Source organism: Cuculus canorus, chromosome 22 (assembly GCF_017976375.1).
Source record: "Cuculus canorus isolate bCucCan1 chromosome 22, bCucCan1.pri, whole genome shotgun sequence".
NCBI classification, from domain to species: domain Eukaryota; kingdom Metazoa; phylum Chordata; class Aves; order Cuculiformes; family Cuculidae; genus Cuculus; species Cuculus canorus.
Genome location: NC_071422.1, coordinates 6,192,716 through 6,211,601, shown reverse-complemented (window position 1 = coordinate 6,211,601; position 18,886 = coordinate 6,192,716). Strand labels below are relative to the sequence as shown.

Genomic DNA, 18,886 nt, shown 5'->3' with positions numbered 1-18,886 from the left:
TTCCCCAGGCTTAACGCCAGGCCTTCCCTTGGCAAATACGGCATTCACCAGCCACGACACCCAGAAGCCATGCCAACACCAAGACGGTGACGTTATTGCTCTTTGCAATCAGAACTGCATCTAAAGCACCATCCCATGGAGATGTGTTGGCTTACGGGAAGAGCAGCAGCCTCGTGCACAGCCTCGTGGCTCTCCACAGGTCGAGCAGTGCCCTCGGCTGGTCAATAGATGCCCCAGATCGGAGACCTGCTTTGCCAGGAAAACAGGGAACACAAACAGATTTGCCACCTGCCCAACCACAAGCCTTTATTAGCTCAAAGATAGGATTTAGTAGTGGACAGGTAAAGTTGGACTTGATCATCTCAAAGGTCTTTTCCAACCAAATGATTCTATGTCCTTCCTTAAGAGGCTACAGTTCTTACCCAAGGGGTTACTTAGAGAGAGGCATCCCATCACTTCCCAGGAATGTGAGAGAGGATCAATACCACAGCCAAAAACCATCAGCAGTCACTGCTACCACAGAGCGTGAAGCTTTGAGACTGTCATTTAACCTCCCCCAGCAGAGATATCTGAGAAGTGCTCAGGTGTCCATGCACCTCCAAAATTACTTTTTCCAAGTCAAATTTGCTCCCTTCTCTTCAACACACACGGGACAAAAGCAAACATATTGCTCACAGGCATGAGGTGCAAACTGATTTTAAGCCCTGCTTTGACATCTTTATTTATAAGGATGGTAACCAAACACCTTTCTGACACGGTAGCAGCCTGCTGCACCTTGTGTTACGTTCACTTATTTGCAGCGCATCTCAAAGGAGTAAGACTCAGCATTTTTGTCCATATACAAAATATCCATGGCAGACAAAATGATGACTTTCATGGCGGAAAATGACTCCCTTCTATCTTTACGCCTCATTCAGCTCAGCCTCTTCTTCAGACACCAAGTCCATTTTCACTTAAAAATTAAACAGTCCAAGCATTTCCTGCTAAGGCCAAGTATCCAACCCACTCAGCTTCTGAAAAGCACCAGTAAAGCTTTTTCAACTCCTCCTCGTCCTCTTTTGTGGCCACCTCAGAACACAGCAGGAGGAACTGGTCAGCGTCAGGCCCTCCCATTCTCTGTCAGGAGCCTGGTGAGCAGCACAGCTCTCGATAGTTCTCCACAAACAGGGAGATCTTCAGGAGCACATCTGAATCAGAAGAAAAATAACACCTGCATTAGATTAAAGCATTTTATCTGTTTTCCGCACCCACAAAGCTTTCACTTACTTCAAAAAGCAAGGCAGAAACATATAAGTAAAGCTGACTTTGCAGACCAAGTGAAAGGGATCACTAAAGTCCTCAGCACACTGTGACGAAGGACCTCACTTCCAGCTTTCCCAGAGAGTGATGGTGAGGATTTATGACTGGAGTCGTTCACCAGATGTCAGAGCAGGTCATTAAGACCAACTGCAAACTGAGCAAAGTCACCAACCACTGCCAAGAGCGACACAATGAGTGAGGCCAGGCCTGTGTGCTGCCTCCATGGCTGGGCCATGAGTGGGGAGCTCAGCATGTGACTCCTACCTGGAACGACGTCTTCCTTGTAGTGCTCCAAAATCCTCTCCCAGGCCTGTGGGAGGGCTTCCATGTCTGCCAGGCGATCGCAGCTAATGCGGAGCAGTAGAAACTTGCTCTCCAGGTACCTTCACACGCAGTTAAGGACGACAAGGAAGGAGAGGGGCCCACCTGCGCTGCTCAAGAGTTCACGCGTGGAAGGATACAGGTGCCGGTAATAGCACTCCACATCCTGCAGCCCCTCCAGGGTGTCGGCCAGCGAGGGGCAGCGCGGTCCACGCCTCAGGGCCGCCGTGAGGCCCAGCTCCGTCGCCTGCTCCTCGTACACCCGCAGCACTGCGGCCACGCCAGCGCCCACCGCGTCCCGCACGGCCCGCAGCTCGGCCCTGCGCGGCACAGCGGGGGCGCTCAGCCGAGGCCCCCTCATACACCCTGGAGCAGCCCCGGTCCCTCCACCGCCTCACCGCCGCCCGCCCAGCTCCTCGAGCAGCGCCTCGGCCGCGCCGCGCTGCTTCTGCCACAGCCGCTCCCGCAGGCCAGGGTGGGCACCGAGCGGCCTCTCGCCCCACGCCACCTGCCGCGCCGCCCGCATCTGCGCCGCCAGCCCGGCCAGCGAGCGCAGCAGCGGCTCCCAAGCCGCCAGAGCCGCCCGCCAGGCCACATCTTGCCGCTCCACCGCCGTCAGCCACTCCCGCAGCGCCGCCACTACTGCCGCTATCGCCGCCATGGTGGCCCAGCGTCGCTCTCTAGGAACGTCACTATCACGCGCCTATGCCAGAAGCGCGCTGCGCATCTTAGTGACGTCACCACTTAGCACTGCCGAATAGACACCTCCCCAGGTCCTCCACTGACGTCATCACTCTGCGCCGCCTCTGATTGGCTGTGCTGAGGCGGCGGTTGGGTTTGAACGCGCGCGGGCGGCAGAGCTCCTGGCCCTGACCGCGACACCCCCGGTACCGCCACCGCTGACCTCCCCGCCGCCATGGCTCCTGCGAGAAAGAAGGGAGGCGCCGTCAGCCGCGATAAGAAGGCGGTGGCCTTCCTGAAGGACTTCGATCGTGAGGGTAGGCGGCGGGCAGGCCCCACATTTCCCCCCCCAAGGGACACAGACCCCGCCCCCGGATGCACATACCCCCCCACCCCGCGACCGCACGATCCCCAGATTCCCCTCCTCGGCTCCCAGATCCCCTTTCTTGGCTCCCAGACCCACCCCCCGGTCGCTAAATGGCCCCTTTCCCTCAGTCCCCAGATTCCCTCCTCAGGCCCGCGGCCTCCGGAACTCCTCAAAGAGTCCCCAGAAACAACTACCCCCCCCATTTTGGGCCCTCACAGACCCCTCTCCCTTCCACTTTTGGGCCCTCACAGACCACCTTTCCCTCTTTTGGACCCTCCTACGCACACGCCCCACCCCTTTTGGGTCCCCAGACACCCCACACACACTACTTTTTGGGCCCCCAGACACACAAGCACCCCTTTTAGATCCCACAGACACATACACACACGCCTTTTTGGCTTCCTAGACCCACGTATACACACAGACCCTTCACCTTCCCACCCAACCCCCTGATCCCTCCCCACTGAACATCCCAGTCCAGCCCCAAACCCTGGGGCTACAGTCGATGACTGAGCCCTGCGCGTCCCCACAGTGAAGAAAAGGATAGAAGAGCTACAGACCAATGGGCAGTGCCTCATCAAAGAGATGGAGAACCTGTACAACATGGACATCTTGCGGCTGCCGCTGCCACTCCGCAAGATGAACTGGCTGGATTACTTCGGTATGGAGTGGGATGGGAGTGGAGGAGGAAGAAACAGTGGGAGGGAAGTCCCTGGAGGCTTCGGACAGGCACCTCAGGAGCTCAGTGGTCTTTGAGGGAGGGAACGGGTTCATACTGGGATTTGCATCCCAGCAGTGATGTGTTATAGTGTGTTTGAGCTCTCAGAGATGTGTACTGACCTCTTAAAAACATTGTCTTTTTTCAGCTAAAGGAGGAAGCCAAAAGGCGCTGGAAGAAGCAGCAACGGTAGGTTTGTAGCATGAATATTTAGCCGTCTGATGGCATCGTGTGCCTCCACAGGAAACAAAAGCTTTCCTGAGCCGCGGTAGCAGAGGTCCAACACAAACCAAACTAGACTGACTCTATAGCTTGGAAACTGAGCGTAGGAGAGGAGAGACAAAAGAGATGGTTATAGAACATGTTCTTACGTGTCATAGCAAAGGCTCGGTGCAATCCTTTCACTCGGTGCAAGTGGATACATGTTCAAATAGCAATGTTTTCTTACCCTTGGTTGCAAAATGTTGGTGTGCAACGGTGAATGAGTTCACATCAAGACAACGCACCTGTGAAGCAGTTTTAGCTAATAATAACATCTCTGTGCTTGAGCACCCGCTGTGATTGCCAGACCTGGCTTTCTCTTCCCAAAGATCAGGTCAGTGCTCAAAATGGACCTATTATTGCTATAAAATAATCAGGGGGATTTGCTCTACAGCTCGGATTTCTCGGAACGATGTGTTACTGATCATCCTAACGGTGTCGTGACTGTTTTTACTTCTAGGCAGACTTGGAAATCAAAGAAATAAACAAATTAACAGCAGAAGTTGTCCAGGCTCCTTTAAAAATCGTTGAGAAAGGTCAGTTTGCTTTAAGCACCGGAATGAGTTCAGTGAGATGAATGCATGGCTAACATACTGTGAATAATAATTCCATTCTTGCAACCTTCAATATATTTAAAGACAGGAAAATAATCCTACTTTTATCTCTACAAAATAGCTCTACTTAATTGTATTAAAACACTCAGCAGTTCTCTGCCAGCTATTTGTATTGCATTGCAATTTGGATTTCAGAAACAGGTTGTTGCCAAAAGTGCTTGTTGTTGTTCACTGTTTATCTCAGCTGGTAACTAATAATATAAAGCTACTATTTATTTACAACTTCGATAATGCTTTCTCTTTCTAGTGGAAAAGCCCAAACAGCATATTGAAGCTATTGAAAAAGAAGCAGAAGCTCCTTTGCTTCCTCTAGCAAAGAAAGCAAAACACAATGGCCAGTGTCTTCCAGAGCTAGAAGCGGAAAATATTAATCCAAAAGCTGGAAAGGTAAATAGTTGCTCTTTGTGATGACTTTGTTCCTGAGATTTAAACTGCTTACTGAGACAGTGCCTGTGATAGTAAAGCTCTCCAGGACACTTTGAGGAGGACTTCAAAACAGGTGTCCCTTCCTGAAGCTTCTAGTGAAAGAAGGTCACAGAAGCTTGTATGGTGTTTGTTTCTGGACTCTTGTGCCTTAAAAAAGAACCTGTTGAGCCAAACATTTTGTATGGAAGCCTTTGTATGGTGTGGACTGTGCTATCACAAAACAGCAAAGTAACTGATTTGGCGAGTGATTTGTGTTTCAGGTGAAGGCGTCCACTAAAAAAGTGCCAGTGTCCAGGAGCAGAAGACCTCCTTCAGCGAGACTGAGGCGCATGAGTAAAAGGTGAGAGGGGAATATCTTTTTCAATGGATTTCAGAAATGGAGAAAATGTATAGCGGTAACGGAACTCTTACCTGGAATATGGAATATGGGTTAAGCTGGCTGATGTAGTTGTGCCATGTGTAGGAAAAAAAATGGGTGATCTGACAGTGAATGAAAGATGAGCGGCTTCCTCTCCTGCACCGACCACCTATTCCGTACTTGATTAGTAAGAACCCTTGGTTTCCTGTGGTGGTAACCTTGTTCAAGTCCTTAATGAGATAGTGCTTGTAAATGTGTTCAAAGTGTTCTTCTGAGCAGATGTTTATTTCTTTCCTTTTAACAGATCAAGCAAAAACAACTTTATCACTCCAGCTACCGGCAGAATTGAAACTCTATGTGCTCAGGGAGGAACTTCCATGGTCACACCCAGATTTGATTCCAGGTTTGTATTCTGTTAGATTTCTCCATTAATCCCCTATGTAAGGGAGTGTCTTGCCCTTTGCTTTTTCACAGAATCGTGGAATGGTTTGGGTTGGAAGAGACCTTTAAAGCCCATCCAGTTCCACCCCCTGCCATGGGCAGGAACACCTCCCAACAGATCAGGGGCTCCAAGCCCCATCCAACCTGGCCTTGAACCCCTCCAGGGATGGGGCAGCCACCACTGCTCTGGGCAACCTGGGCCGGGGCCTCCCCACCCTCACAGTTAACAATTTCTTGCTAATATCTCATCAAAATCTCCCCTCTTTCAGCTTAAATGCTTTATGTACATATTCATCAGCTATTTGTGACATAGCCCTTGTAGCTTTTTGAACCTGAAATGAAAAACTTATAGTCAAAGCGCTTTGAGCAATTGCAGTGAAATTGCTTACCTACAACTTTTTGTTTCAGAATTTTCAAGACGCCAGGTCTGCGCACACCCGCAATAAATGAACGTGTTTACACTATCTCTGCCAACGGCAGCCCCCTCGCAAACAGCAACGACATCTTCATCACAGTCCCTGTTGGAGGAGGAGAGGTAAAGCAGAAACTTTGATCTGTAAAATCTGTGCTGAAGAGATAGCTTGGAACTTCTTGTGGGCCTTTGTAGTTTTAGATCATTTGCTCTTGTCTTTTTTGTTGGGCCCTTGTAGTTTATCAGGGGGTTGATCGAGCTTAAAAAGAGCCTTAAAGATTCTTAGTTAGAAGTGAGAACTTTATGCTGGTCGAAACAGAATGTAGAATGATGTTTTACTGTGCGTTGAAGTAATGTTTAAAATAGCTTCTGCTGGCAGTAATGCATTAATGTAGAAAACCTAAGTTTTATTTCCTTTTCACAGAGCATCTGTTTAACAGCAAATGATTTGACCAAGAAGAATCTTCTTCATCTGAATCCAGAGGCCCAAGGAATTATGAAGCAGCTATCAGTAAGTCTGTTTTCATCAATCGGGACCAGCATTGTCCCTCTCTTCAGTCACTGGGCTCTTGAGCTGCACTAGAAACTCATTTTTACCCCCTTATCTTGTATTTTGGCTTGTGTCATGGGTCAAGAAGCAACGTGAAGGGAAGGAGGCGAGGAAGGTAGCTTTATATGTCGTGCTTAATGCAAACTGTGGATAAACTAGGCCCCTCTTGAAAAAGAGCTGTCATCAGTGTTTTGAAAAGCTGAATCAAAACTGAAAGCTGCTTCTGCGTCAGGCAGAAGGTGTAAATGCATGTGGGATATAGTAGTCTCTTAAAGTACTGATTGATTTCTTTCTGTTTCTAGGTTCGTCTCGCACAAGCTTGCAGTGGTGCGAAAAACCTCAGATGAAACTCGGTGGATGTTGACAATCCTTTGTAAATACAGAATGTTACATTTAGGACTGCTACCTTTTTAGTTCTTGTTCTAATTAGCGTCTTACCTCTATCGATATATCCTTTAAGGCTGAGACCAAGATACAGTTATCTTGGGCTTGCAGACCAGCAAGCTGGGTAGAAAGACTATTCTGGTATCTTGCAGAAGATGTAAGCAGTGGAAATGAGTGACTGAAGTTTGCATCTGTCTGGGCAAAGAAAGCAGCAGATCAGACTTGTGCTTCCTTCCAGGCATGTCCTTTCTCTGCAAACCTGCTTAAAAGTTGATGACTATCTCAGTATGGAACCTGAGATACCTAAAGGCGAGATACTGGTGTCTGGGACTCAACAGAGAGCTTCTTTGTAGTTGATGCTGCTGCCATGGATTGCAGCCCTTTTGTTCTTAGGGTAGCTGTTGTATTTGTAACTGGGTTTGAGTTTTTTTATATGGAACTTATGAATATTATTGTTTTTAAAGGAATTAAAAATCGTAAGTACTTTACCTTAACAAAATCAATTGGCCAGACCACTGCTTAACTGCATTACTGAGAGTAACCTTAGAGTTAGGCTGGTGTATCTAATGTGAAAGAGCTTTTATTTTCCTACATCCTCTTCAAAAGCTTTAGAAAAAGCAGTACTCCTGGAACTGAGTGTAGATGGGGAGGAAGAAAGCAAAACATTGTTTTACCCTTTCTTCTCTTCTAAATTGAGTTGATTCCTTGCATTTCTTTGACAAAGAACCTTATCCCACAAATACTGTTTGAATAATCTATCTTCCTCAGTCATTAATGGTTTTTTTCACCAATTGCTTACAGAAAATACGTGGAAATCTTGCTCCACTTCAAATTAATGAAAATTCAACTTTAAACATAGCTGCTTGGGAAAGAGTGACTCCGCATTTAAAAATGTAAGCAGGAGCACTCATCTGGCTTAACGCTTCCTTGCAAAATGAAGCAGGGAAGAAGACTTGGATTTGCTTTCCTACAAGCACTATCTTATGTTCCAGCAGCCTGGAAAACCAGTGTTCTGTGTGAAGTACCAGGTGTCTGTAGGAAGACTGCAAATTGGGAAACATTCCTTTTGCTCTAAAGCCAGGGTTTGATTTTTAGTGTGGATCTTTGGAGCTGGTACAGTGTGGGAGAGGATGTTTCTCTTGTCTCTTCTCTTGTCTGTGGTTGGCTTTGAGTCCCAAAGCATTATTTTGTATGGATCATACAAAGTCAAATACGTGAAGTGGCATCTGCAAGAGACAACTTGATAATCCTTCCTGTGCTTCAGCACAGAAGCTAATACAAGAACATTTTAACTGGCATGTGAAGAGAGCATTCCAAGTAAAGAACTTTGATTCTCTAACTTTGTCTAAGGTTTTGTTTTCTAGAAGTAAGCCTTTTGCTTTGTTAGCTGGCACTGTCCTGGCCAAAGGTACTTTTTGTCCTTCATTTGAGCCTCTTGGGGCTATAAACAAGGAGGGTGGAGCTTTGGGAATTTTTCCAGGTCAGGAAAAGTCCTGGGTTTAAAAGCCAAGCCTTACAATGTGATTAAGAAGGAAGACTGGAACAAGCTGCTATCGGAGGTAGCTTACGCTTTGGTGTAAATCTTTGATGCAGCATGTGGCATGAGAGAAAGTTCATAGAACAGCATTTGTGCATGGATTTCCTTTAAAAAGCAAACGTCACTGTAACAGAAACCTCAAGAGTATCCAATCTATTTGAAAATCGCTGCCTGAGAGGGTTTGGCAGCATCTAAGTCCAAACTGCAGGTGGCAATATTGTAAACTGCTAAGCTCCAAGTGCGCTTGCCTTGCTGTCTCTGTTGAATTCTGTTGACGTACTAATTAAAACCAACTAGTTAAGCTGGAAATAAAACTGTAACGCACTTGCTTAGATACAGATATATAAGTGTATATTATTCTTTAAACATCTCTTTACCAAATGAACTAGAATGCTCAGCTAGCCTAGAGAATTCTTCTGTTAATGCTGTCTGCTTCTCCAAGCTCTAGGGACATCTTTAAGGCTCTGTGATGTTCTTGTTACGCTATCAGCCATTTCGATCTCCTTTTTGCTGTTAAGCTGTGATATTATTACTTAGCAAACCCAGGAATTAATGTTTGCTAGCGCTGGGCAGTAGTATCTTTCTCTGGATTAACAGGTCTTGAATGATAAGGAGATACAGACAGGACTTGGCTGCTTCTGTGGACTTTTCCAATGCAGACATGAAAGCCGTGTGTCCCAGCTCTCCAACAGCAGAGCTTTGCCTTTGTTTCTGATTCTGGATTTAGGGGCTTTACGTTCCTGATTCTTCTGCAGTATGAAAGGCCATATTATTATTGAAGTTAACTTCATTTTATTCCTAGATGCTTTCAGAATAATGTTTAGCCCCTGGAAAACTGGAAGCAGCAGAGTTTGTTGAACTTGGTGGGGGTTACAGCATTTCAGTTTGTCCCTGGCTGCGTTTTCTGTGCCCAGTCTCTGGAGTGCAACTCCAAGATCCTCTTGGCAGAGGTGGTGCTGCCGAAGGACGGCATTCCCAGCGCAATGCAACGCACGCTGTTAATATTCAAGCTTCCTTTTCCTATTGTCAGAGTGAGTTAATTGTATCTGACATGAATTAGAGCTAGCTGGCAGCTAAGAGCTAAACAGATTCATCGCCCAAATCCATTTTGCACGCTGCCTGTACCGCGTGCTGCTCTAGAACATGGGGAAGCAGTATTTCATTTTTCAGCAGTTTCAATGCTCGTGTAAGTTGTTGGCATCGCTTCTGGCCCTTTTTTTTCCCAGCACGTGGCAGTTGATTGTGTTGGGCAAAGCTAGAATCTCCTCCTTCAGTTCAAGGATTTCTGGGCAAAGCAGGGGAGCTGGCTGATGGCTTTGTGGCTTTGGGGGAGTTTTTGTTTGTGCGTTATTTGTGTGCTGTAATCTGAACTGCTTTTTAAACTCGGTGATGGGAAATAATAAGCCACACAGGAAAATAACTATTCTATCAGGTTGGAAGAGACTGTGTCTGTCACTGGCCAGAGCAGTTCAGCCTGCGGAAAGAGGCTGAGGTTGGTTTGTGTCATCTGAGCTGCTGCTAGGTCTGAGATGCTGTGGGGACAGTGTTAGGGACCGTAAACACAGCCAGGTGTGAGGGGCAAGGCTGGAGGACGTTAAGGTGTCTTCTCAGAATACTGCTTGTGTGTCTTCCTACCAAGACTTGGACCTTTGAGAGCTTGGGGTTTGCATTAATGAGCGAGGCTTTGCAGAAAAAAAATCAAAGCCCCCATATTTTTCACTCGGTTGTATAAGAAAAAAGTAGGTTTTCTGGTTGTGAATTCATTTATGATGAGTATTGCCAAGGGCTGAGAGCTGTGGCTGTCACCCTTCGGCAAATAGTGGCCATGGCTTACTAAGAGATTGCCGAGAACCGACTTTTTAAGATCAATACTCCTGAACTGAACCAGAGTTCTTTCAAAATAAACTTCCCTTGGGACAGCACAAGCTGCGGAGGGGGAGCTGGTGGTGCTTTCAGCAGGGAGGAAGGAAGTCGTAGGGTGTCTGTGTTTGATCGAGGTGTTTGTAGTGCTGGGTCACTACAGTATAGCAGGGGAAAAAGCATTCCTGCCTCTTCTCCTGGCTGTCACGGGACTCAGCTGGCTGTGGGGCAGGAGCTCCTGCTCACAGTAAGCAGGCACTGGGCTTTGCTCTGGGCATAAGAACCCCAAAATTCAGCCAAAATTCGTGATAGAAATATGAAACTCTTGATCTAGAGAAACAATGAACAAACCAGGTACCCGGTGAGGTACCTTCCCTGACATTGAACTCCCACAAAGCGACTGTGTCAGATAATGATCCTAATGGGTGGCTCTTGCAGGCAATTTGATAGATGTGTACTATCGAGCATTGTCAGAATCTGCTCCGTATACAAAAGAGAGTGTTTATCATTGTGGACACCTTGCGGGTGGTCACTGATTCGATGACATTGCAAGAAATAAATAGATAACAATTCCCAGCTCGCTGATGGAAGGGATGATAGTTTAGAACAAATTAGAGCTGTCTTGAGGCTATTTTTTCATGCAGGAGGTTTTTTTTTTTGATTTGAAGATGTAGGACAGCACATGCAACTCCTCCAGCTGACCTGTATAATTCCACCAGAAATCCATGTCTCCTGGGCAGCCAAAAGCATAATGAGGGGAACTATTCTTTAGCATCACTAGAAAGGCATGGATGAATTCGTAAGTCATTTCTCTTCTCTAAATATGTGATAGGGAGAGCTGCACATCTCGAGGTGAGATATGTATCTGGAAATGCTGCCATTGTGGTGACTTTAGTTGAACAAGCTGCATCTCCAAATTTACTCTTCAGCTGCAGTGTCTGCAGCTGTTGGGTGTATAAGAAAAAAAAAAGTGGATTTCCTGATTGCAATTTCAGTTATGATGAGCGTTGCCCAGGGCTGAGAGCTGTGGCTGTCACCCTTTGGCGAGTATCATCGTGACTAGTAAGGATATTCTGCGAGTGAGAAAGCTGGGGGTGCTGAGTGCCCTCCAGCAAGATCAGCCCTTTCCTGAGCGTATGCCGAGGATTCCCTTCTGTGAGAGGTGCCCATGAGGCTCCTTGCTGGGTCTCAGCTTTCACAGCCTCACAGGAGAAAGTTTGACGCTGTCAGGAGACCGAAACAAGTACATCTAATTTATTCATAGATGGTACCTTCCTTAAGGGCAGGATTTCTCTCACAGCTGTGCTGCAAATCAGATCCATATTGCCCAGTGAATCTCATTTACAGCGAGATAATACGAAAACTGATGTGGCTGTGGAATTGCAGGGTGCCGCTGCTCACCTGTCACATCAGAGCTGGGGAAAGCATAAATGTCGTCTTAAAATACAGTGGTGGGAAACGGAGCTTACAGGGTGCGGACTTCAGAGCAATTTCAGCCCAAGCTCTGATGAGAACAGGGACAAAATTCCCTATTTATCTCCGAAAATTAGTGCCCATGAGCCACCGAGCTTTACACTCCTCTCACCCAGGAGCACTATTACACTGAAAAATGGGATTAGACAGAATGGCTAATTTTAACGTAGCACGCAGAGACCAAAATCCTAGGCACCCTCCTGGTCTCTCCAGGGAAAGATTTATTGCCTGCTACCATGTAATTAATCTAATTTCCCTTAATGAGGGCAAGACAGTTAATAGGGAAGTCATGTCCTCAGATTGCATTGCTGTCCCTAAGCCTGGCTGTGCCGAGGAGCGTGGTCAGGGCAGTACCTGTGCCCAAGGAACTGGGAAAGACCCCTCTGGAGAAGAAATCACCATGGGAGAGGGTGAAGGGAGCAACTCCCTTTGCCCAGCACCCATTCCCATGGGAGGGTGTCATTGGGCTTGGGCTGCTCCTGGCTGTGGGGGTCCTGGTGAGGGATGCAGTCACGTAGAATCATAGAATAGTTTGGGTTGGAAGGGACCTTAAAGATCATCCAGTTCCAAGCTATGGGCAGGGACGTGTCCCACGTAGCTCCAAGGGAGGAGGAACGGGAAGGTGTGAGGCGTTTAAGCATGAAAGGCGCTCCTCGGAGCAGCAGCCAAACTGCTCCCCGGGAGAGCGCCTGGAACTGCAGCTGCGATTATTTTCATTAAGAGCAAATCTTGCTCTTGCAATCCAATGCTCTACCGGCGTCTGTCATCTCCTGTTCTGCTGGTGTAGCACAGCCCTGCGGCAACCGGCTGAGAGCAGCTTTCAAGGGAAAAATCAATAGTTATGGTTATGGGTCAATCTGCTTTTATCAAGTACAAACCCTGCTGATTTTGCACAGTTCAGGGTTACACGGAGCAGGGAAGCCGACGTGTTTCATACACAATTTGAAATGAATTCATTTGCTGAGAGGTGGTAACTGGAAATGGTAACAAGATCTCAGCTGCTGTTGTGACCTCCTCCCTGGGTGTAAGCTCAGGAGCTCCAAGCAGTGCTGGGACCCAGCTGCAGCCTCGAATCAAGGGGATGGATGGGGTGAGGGAAGTGACCATCCATCCTTAGCATCACAGCACAAAGCTAGTGGAAAAGGACAATTTATCCTTGTCCAGCATCACTCCAAAAGAGTGTTGTGGGGGTTGCAGCCTCTCCTGGGCACCTTTGCAGCTTCCAGGCAGCGAGTGGCAGCACGGCTCCAGGGCTGAGGCAGGCAGGGAGAGTTCCTGGATTTAGAGCAACCATAGAATGGTTTGGTTTAGAAGAGACCTCAAAGCCCATCCAGTTCCAACCCTCCTGCCATGGGCAGGGACACATCCCACTGGATCAGGGGCTCCAAGCCCCATCCAACCTGGCCTTGAACACCTCCAGGGATGGGGCAGCCACAATTTCTCTGGGCAGCCAGGACTAGAGCCTCCCCACCCTCACAGGAAAACATTTCTTCCTAAAATCTCAACTCTATCTCCCCTCTTGCAGCTGAAAACCCATTCACCCTTGTCCTCTGGCCAAAGCCCAGCACGCCTCCTGCACCCAGCGTCCTGCCAGCACCCGGCTCGTGCGGTGCTTAGCCACGGCTGCCCATGGTGGGGATGACAGCAGAGCCTGTCTGGGTATTCGTCGTTACAGCAATTAAATCCAACTTAGAAGATTGTTTCTTTAGTTTCCTTTAGGAAACATATCTTCTGCACTCTTTCCAAACTTTCCCTTCTGCCAAGGACCTCACTTCACCTTCATGAAGAATGCTAATTGCGGAGTAATTCGGTGTGGTGAGCATCTGCAAATGCTGCCTTCTGTGAGCAGTAAGTTTTTTTTTCCCCGCTGCTGCAGCATGCTTTAGCGGTGCAGGCGTATCTCGCTCTATTCATCTGTCCTGAGCGTGCAAATGAGGACGGACAAGCTGGCTTGCACGACTCTGTGGCTCTGGCTCAAACGCACAAGCAAAGACCAGATCCAGGTCACCATTTCCCAGGCACCGGGACTCTGAGTGTCCACTCGCTTTGCAGGAAGGGCTGTACTCGGGAATGGTTTTCTCTGGAGGAACGAGGTGAGTGAAGCTCAGCAGCTGCAGCTCGACAGACCGCAAGCTCCGACTCTCAGCACCGGGATTTCAGCTCCTGGCTGCCCAGGAGGCATGGAAGCTGGAGGTATCCCTCAAAAGAGCAAATTCATGCAGCAGGGAATGGTCAGACTTCAACTCCAGGCTAAATAAGTGATGGGCTGTGTTCACAGTGATGACAAGCAGCAGCAGCAGCTCTGTTCTCCCTATTCCGCAGCAGTGATGGGAAACCCTCTGCTCAGAGGCTGAGTCAGCACCGAGCTGCTGAGCAGGGCAGATCCTTCCTTTATCCATGGATAAGGCTTTTTCCTAAGGAAAAGTCACTGCCGAATGGCCAAGCACTGAGATCCCAAGGGATGGCTCATGCTCCCCACCTTCGCAGGGGACTGCAGGGGCTGCGTCTGCCTGCCGGCATCCACAGGGAAAGATGCCCTCCTCTGATGACCCATGAGGAGTGAGGACATGGTGCACTGGGGAAGCTCTTTCAGATGTGTTGTCTCACTATTTCCTGAAAAACAACTAGTCTGTTTTCTTGCTGCTTATCCCCGAAAAGGTCAGAGGTGGGATGGAGTGGGATAGTGAGAGATGATAGCTTGCAGATCCACGTCCCTCCCTGCCCACCGTGCAGCAGAGCCAATGGTGTGCTGGGAGAGGGGCACAAGCAGAGGGCTCCGTTTCAGATGGAAAACTGATTTCCCACCGAGGGTGACCTCGTGGCCCGAGAGCCTGGGAAGCTGGATCCCAATGGCACTTGATTGATGGGATCTGAGGAGTCGTTCTCCCTCAATGTCAGCTAGCCCGTCTCTGCTGACTGCAAATGAAGGTACGAGAAATTGGGCAGTAATCAATGCCAGATGGAAAGTGCAATTGAAAATGCTTCTGCCTGGAGCGTGCGACCCAGGAGGGAAGCTTGGCCAGGGCACTGCGGAGCAATCGGCTCATGCATGCTCACGAGCGCTCTCGCTCTCTCTTTCTGCTGTTCAGCTATTGCACATAAAGCTGACGGGAGATGCAGCTCCAGAGGAACCTGCCGGACAAGGAAAACACTTGCCAAGAGCTGCCAGCTCCGAGTCCTGCCAGCGTCGAGTCCTGCCAGCTCCAAGCAGCTCATGCACGTAAGAAAAGAGATGGTGTTACCCTGCCAGGCAGAAAGGAGCAGAGATCTGATATGCAATAGCTTTGCACTTTATAGCAAACGGCACAGAGCAAAGTCAACCTTGATAGCGAGGAGAGCTCCATGAGGGCTGCATCGGAGGCATCCCAAGGGACTGGGGCAGCAGTAAGACCTTTCTGAGCTTGCATTGCAGCAAAGCCTTGACAGAACATAGAACTCCAGGGTGGTTGGAGTGCATCCCCTCTGGGGCCGGCACAGCGCAGCCCTCTAAGGCAGTGGAGGGGAGATCAGGTGATGCTGAGCATAAATTACAGAGCCCGCAGCGCTCATGCATGAGCATCGGATTAATTGACGCACGAGTGCCCCATTAGTTCATCCCTGAACGCTCAGCTAGTTCAGATTTGAGCACCCAAACGGTTCCCACCTGCGTGCCTGTTAGCGGGTGCCTGAGCCCCGCGCTGGGCGAGCACTGGGGACCCCTCTGTGCCCTGTGAGCATCAAACTGCTCGCCTGGCAGAGGAGCCCTCGGCACCTTGGTGCCAACAGATTTGAGCCCGGGTGGCCCAGGGGAGGAGGCAGGAGGAGATGCGTGGCTGGAGCTGCTCCCACCAAGCGCGGAGGGAAGCTGCTGCGGGGAAGGTTTGAGCCTGGGTTCCAGCCCGAAGCAGGGAAGGAGCCGCTGCTGCCGCTCTGCACTGAGCAGGCACCAGCTCACCTCCAGATGGGAGCATCCAGAGCGCTGCCCGTGGGCATCCCTTGGAAGGATGCATCCCAAGCCTCTGCCAGCACAAGACAAAACAGCAACAAGGCTCCATCTGCTCGCTATAAGTAAAAGCCCTTGCGAGAGAGAACCAATTTCCCTTTTCCTTTGGGACGGTGCCGACCGATAGTAATCCCATTATTTTTGGCAAATAACCCCTCTGGTGTTTTTTTTTTTGCTTGTTTGAGGAATCAGGCATCTTGCTGCGAATGAATTATAGGTTAATTTTCTCATCAAATACCCAGCTCACCTAGAAATAAGGAGGCCCAATGGCAAAGGGAGGAGGGAGGAAACTTCGGAGACAAAGTTTGATGCTAATAGCCTAAGTTAATTGCCGATTGTTTGGAGCGGGATCATTGGAGCCTATGGCTCGCTCCACATAATAACATCTCCCTCCTCAGACTCCTTATCCATCTGGCACTTGCCATCTGTTCCCCACAACTTTCCCTGCCTTATCTAAGGTTTGCTGTAGGAAGATTCTCCATGCGGAGAGCTGCAGTCCAAGGAAGGACACTGCCTGCTGCCGCGGGGCAACGAGCTCTGGGATGAACGCTGCCGGAGGGGATCAAGCCCCAGCTGCTGGCAGGGTTGGCTGGAGCCCAGAGGCACCACAGCGCCAGTATTTTCGAAGGCTAGATGCTCACTGCGGTCCCTTGCACCCCAAGCAGAGCATCTCTGCTTGGAACACCTCCTGCTCGTGTCACCCCTATCAATGCATCATGTCCAAACCCCATGGATCTCTTCTCTCTGGTGACCAGTGACAGGACCAGAGGGAATGGCAGGAAGATGGGCCAAGAGAGAGTTAGGTTGGATGTTAGGAGCAGGTTCTTCCCCCAGAGGGTGGTGGAGCACTGGAGCAGCTCCCAGGGAAGCAGTCACGGCGCCAAGCCTGACAATATTCCAAAAGAATTTGGCCAATGCCCTCAAACACACAGTGTGAATGTTAGAACCATAGAATAGTTTGGGTTGGAAGGGACCTTAAAGGTCATCCAGTTCCAACCCCTGCCATGGGAAGGGATACCTCCCACTGGCTCAGGCTGCCCAAGGTCCCATCCAACCTGGCCTGGAACCCCTCCAGGGATGGGGCATACACAGCTTCCCTGGACAACCTGTGCCAGCACCTCCCCACCCTCATGGTGAAGAAATTCCTCCTTATGTCCAGTCTAAATCTGCCCCTCTCCAGTTTATACCCATATGTTGGTGTTGTCCTGTGCAGGGACAGGAGTTGGACCCGATCATCCTTGTGGGTCCCTTCCAACTCAGGACATTCTATGACTTTTCCCATCTTAACGAAGCTGTTAGCATCTCCACAGGAGACCTCTGCTGCTGCCCCACGGGCTCTTTGTGACACAGCCACCCCCTCCACCAGAGGGAAGAGATTGGGATGTGGGGTGGTTGCCCACCTGGGAGAGCCCAATGTCTCCATTGGTGAGAGTGGTCCAGAGAACATCCATCTGGTCTGGAGGGGACACTGGGATAGGGGCTGCAGCAGTACTGGGTACACAGCAGCTCCAGAACCACATCCCACAGCCAAGGGATGTGCTCCCCAGTCTGGAGCTGTGCAGGCAGGGGCTCAGCAGCACCGTGATCGTGGTGGGCTGATGCCTCATTAACTGATTGATCCAGCGCGGGGGGGCTTGCAGGCTGCAAGGAAGGTCTCTGCTGAGCTTTTCTTCCCTATCTACATCTGCTAAATGACCCCAAATTACCTTCTCATTCCTTTTTCTGGCTAAACTTTGACCTGGAGTCAGACACTTCTGCTCTTTGTATCTATTGTTGTCCTTAAAACCAACCATTTGCTTTTGAAGAGAAGTAGAAATGTTATTTTAAACACAGAATTACTGTGTCGCTTTTCCTGCTTCCCAAGATCTCTCCACGCTGACAACATTCTCGCCCTGTTTGCAGGCTGGAATTATTTGCTACAGTCATAATTGCCTTTTGGCTCCAAAGATTACTGATGAGTCTTTCTCTGCGGGTATTCGATGGCAGCACTCTCCTGGCCACGTGTGCAGTAGCAGCAGCATTGCAGGGTATTTCCTTTCCCGGTGGAGTGGATTTAATCGATTCTGGGCTAATTCCTGCCTGCAAGACTTGGCAGGAGGAGAGAGCTCCCAGTCCAGGTGCCCACAGTGTAACTGGGGAGTGTGGGTGAACCTGCTCCTTGTCCCAAGGAGGAGTGAAGAGTCACCACCTCAATAACACTTCTAATCAGTGAGGAGAATAAATAGGGAATCAGTCACGTTAAAGTGGAATCATAACGCTGGTTTGGCAACCACGGGGCCGTGCAGATTCTCTCGGCTTTGTTTGTTCAGAGCCCAAACCGTTTTACAGGGCCATAAACCTCCCGGCAAGTGGAATGAGAAGTGTAAATCCTGCGCTTACTCTTCTCCACTCCAGTGAATGACAAGGGCACGACGCAGAATGAGATGAGCTGACACGGAGAGCGGGGCGCTGGGGCGCCGTGTCCTTGGTCTCGCACAGCTAGCGTAACGAGATTCCGTTTTTGTTGAGTAGACAACTCCGTGTGCATGGGATACAACAGATGTTGCGGCTTCACCATCTCCACAATGCTCGTTGTAATGCATCTTGCTGAGCTCCTCAGGCTTCAATGGGTTTTTTCCCTTGTCATCGGTCTCCAGATCAGGTCACTTCCTCTTCTTGCTCTTGGCTCTGGTCCATAGTGGTCATCGTGGATCCTCATCTGCCCCGACGTTTAGGTCTCTGTTTACGAAGAAGTTTCTTGTAAAAGTGGGACTTTATGAGGGAGGTTCTTCTAGAGGAGCCTCTGCTCCAATAGGCTCTGCCAGCAGGTTCATCGTGAAGGACATCCAGTTGCTGGAGCGCATCCGGAGAAGAGCGACAGCACTGGTGAAGGGTCTAGAGAAGAAATTGTTATGAGGAGCAGCTGAGGGACGTGGTGTTGTTTAGTTTGGATTCAAAAAAATGGGAATTCATTGAACAGAGGCTCAAAAAATGTGTAGACGTGGTGCTTTGGGACACAGTTCAGTAGGTGTGATGGTGTTGGGCTGATGGTTGGACTGAATGAGCTTAGAAGTCTTTTCCAACCACAATGATCCTGTGATTCGATCTCCCCAGGATCTGGAGTCCTCACCCAGTCTGAAGGCATAGAGAAGCACCATTCATCTCTTGACAGAGCTGTCTCCATCACTCCTGCTTGGGTCTCACCAGGGTACGGAGATGGGAG

The 18,886-nt window shown here is 49.3% G+C and overlaps 2 protein-coding genes across 5 annotated transcripts; one reads left to right on the top strand and one right to left on the bottom strand.

Annotated features, from left to right (window-relative positions):
- Nucleotides 1-299: 299 nt before the first annotated feature.
- C22H1orf109 (chromosome 22 C1orf109 homolog) lies at nucleotides 300-2,290 on the bottom strand. Of its 4 annotated transcripts, XR_008453309.1 has the most exons (5): nucleotides 2,019-2,290; nucleotides 1,761-1,940; nucleotides 1,564-1,682; nucleotides 1,267-1,473; nucleotides 300-1,210 (listed from the first exon to the last, which is right to left on the bottom strand). XR_008453309.1 is itself a non-coding variant. In XM_054086425.1 (4 exons), the coding sequence occupies exons 1-4, from the start codon at nucleotides 2,279-2,281 to the stop codon at nucleotides 1,424-1,426; spliced, it is 612 nt and encodes a 203-aa protein (XP_053942400.1). In that variant the 5' UTR covers nucleotides 2,282-2,290; the 3' UTR covers nucleotides 300-1,423. The 4 variants fall into 4 exon arrangements, 3 of the variants coding, with proteins under 3 accessions (XP_053942400.1, XP_053942401.1, XP_053942399.1); XM_054086425.1 differs by having other exon boundaries at nucleotides 300-1,473; XM_054086426.1 differs by lacking the exon at nucleotides 1,267-1,473.
- A 142-nt stretch (nucleotides 2,291-2,432) lies between these two features.
- CDCA8 (cell division cycle associated 8) lies at nucleotides 2,433-8,681 on the top strand. The gene is made up of 10 exons (XM_054086446.1): nucleotides 2,433-2,618; nucleotides 3,201-3,329; nucleotides 3,535-3,575; nucleotides 4,108-4,183; nucleotides 4,509-4,648; nucleotides 4,948-5,027; nucleotides 5,350-5,448; nucleotides 5,895-6,021; nucleotides 6,323-6,409; nucleotides 6,751-8,681. Exons 1-10 carry the CDS (start codon nucleotides 2,537-2,539, stop codon nucleotides 6,793-6,795), a joined length of 906 nt encoding a protein of 301 aa, XP_053942421.1. The 5' UTR covers nucleotides 2,433-2,536; the 3' UTR covers nucleotides 6,796-8,681.
- The last annotated feature ends 10,205 nt before the right edge of the window (nucleotides 8,682-18,886 follow it).

Coding starts and splice junctions, on each gene's coding strand:
- CDCA8 (XM_054086446.1), top strand. CDS start 2,537: ATGGCTCCTGCGAGAAAGAAGGGAGGCGCCGTCAGCCGCGATAAGAAG. Junction 5,449..5,894: donor ACACCCAGATTTGATTCCAG/GTTTGTATTCTG, acceptor TTTTTGTTTCAG/AATTTTCAAGACGCCAGGTC. Junction 6,022..6,322: donor TCCCTGTTGGAGGAGGAGAG/GTAAAGCAGAAA, acceptor TCCTTTTCACAG/AGCATCTGTTTAACAGCAAA.
- C22H1orf109 (XM_054086424.1), bottom strand. CDS start 2,281: ATGGCGGCGATAGCGGCAGTAGTGGCGGCGCTGCGGGAGTGGCTGACG. Junction 1,941..2,018: donor GAGGAGCTGGGCGGGCGGCG/GTGAGGCGGTGG, acceptor TGTGCCGCGCAG/GGCCGAGCTGCGGGCCGTGC. Junction 1,683..1,760: donor GAGTGCTATTACCGGCACCT/GTATCCTTCCAC, acceptor CTGCGTGTGAAG/GTACCTGGAGAGCAAGTTTC.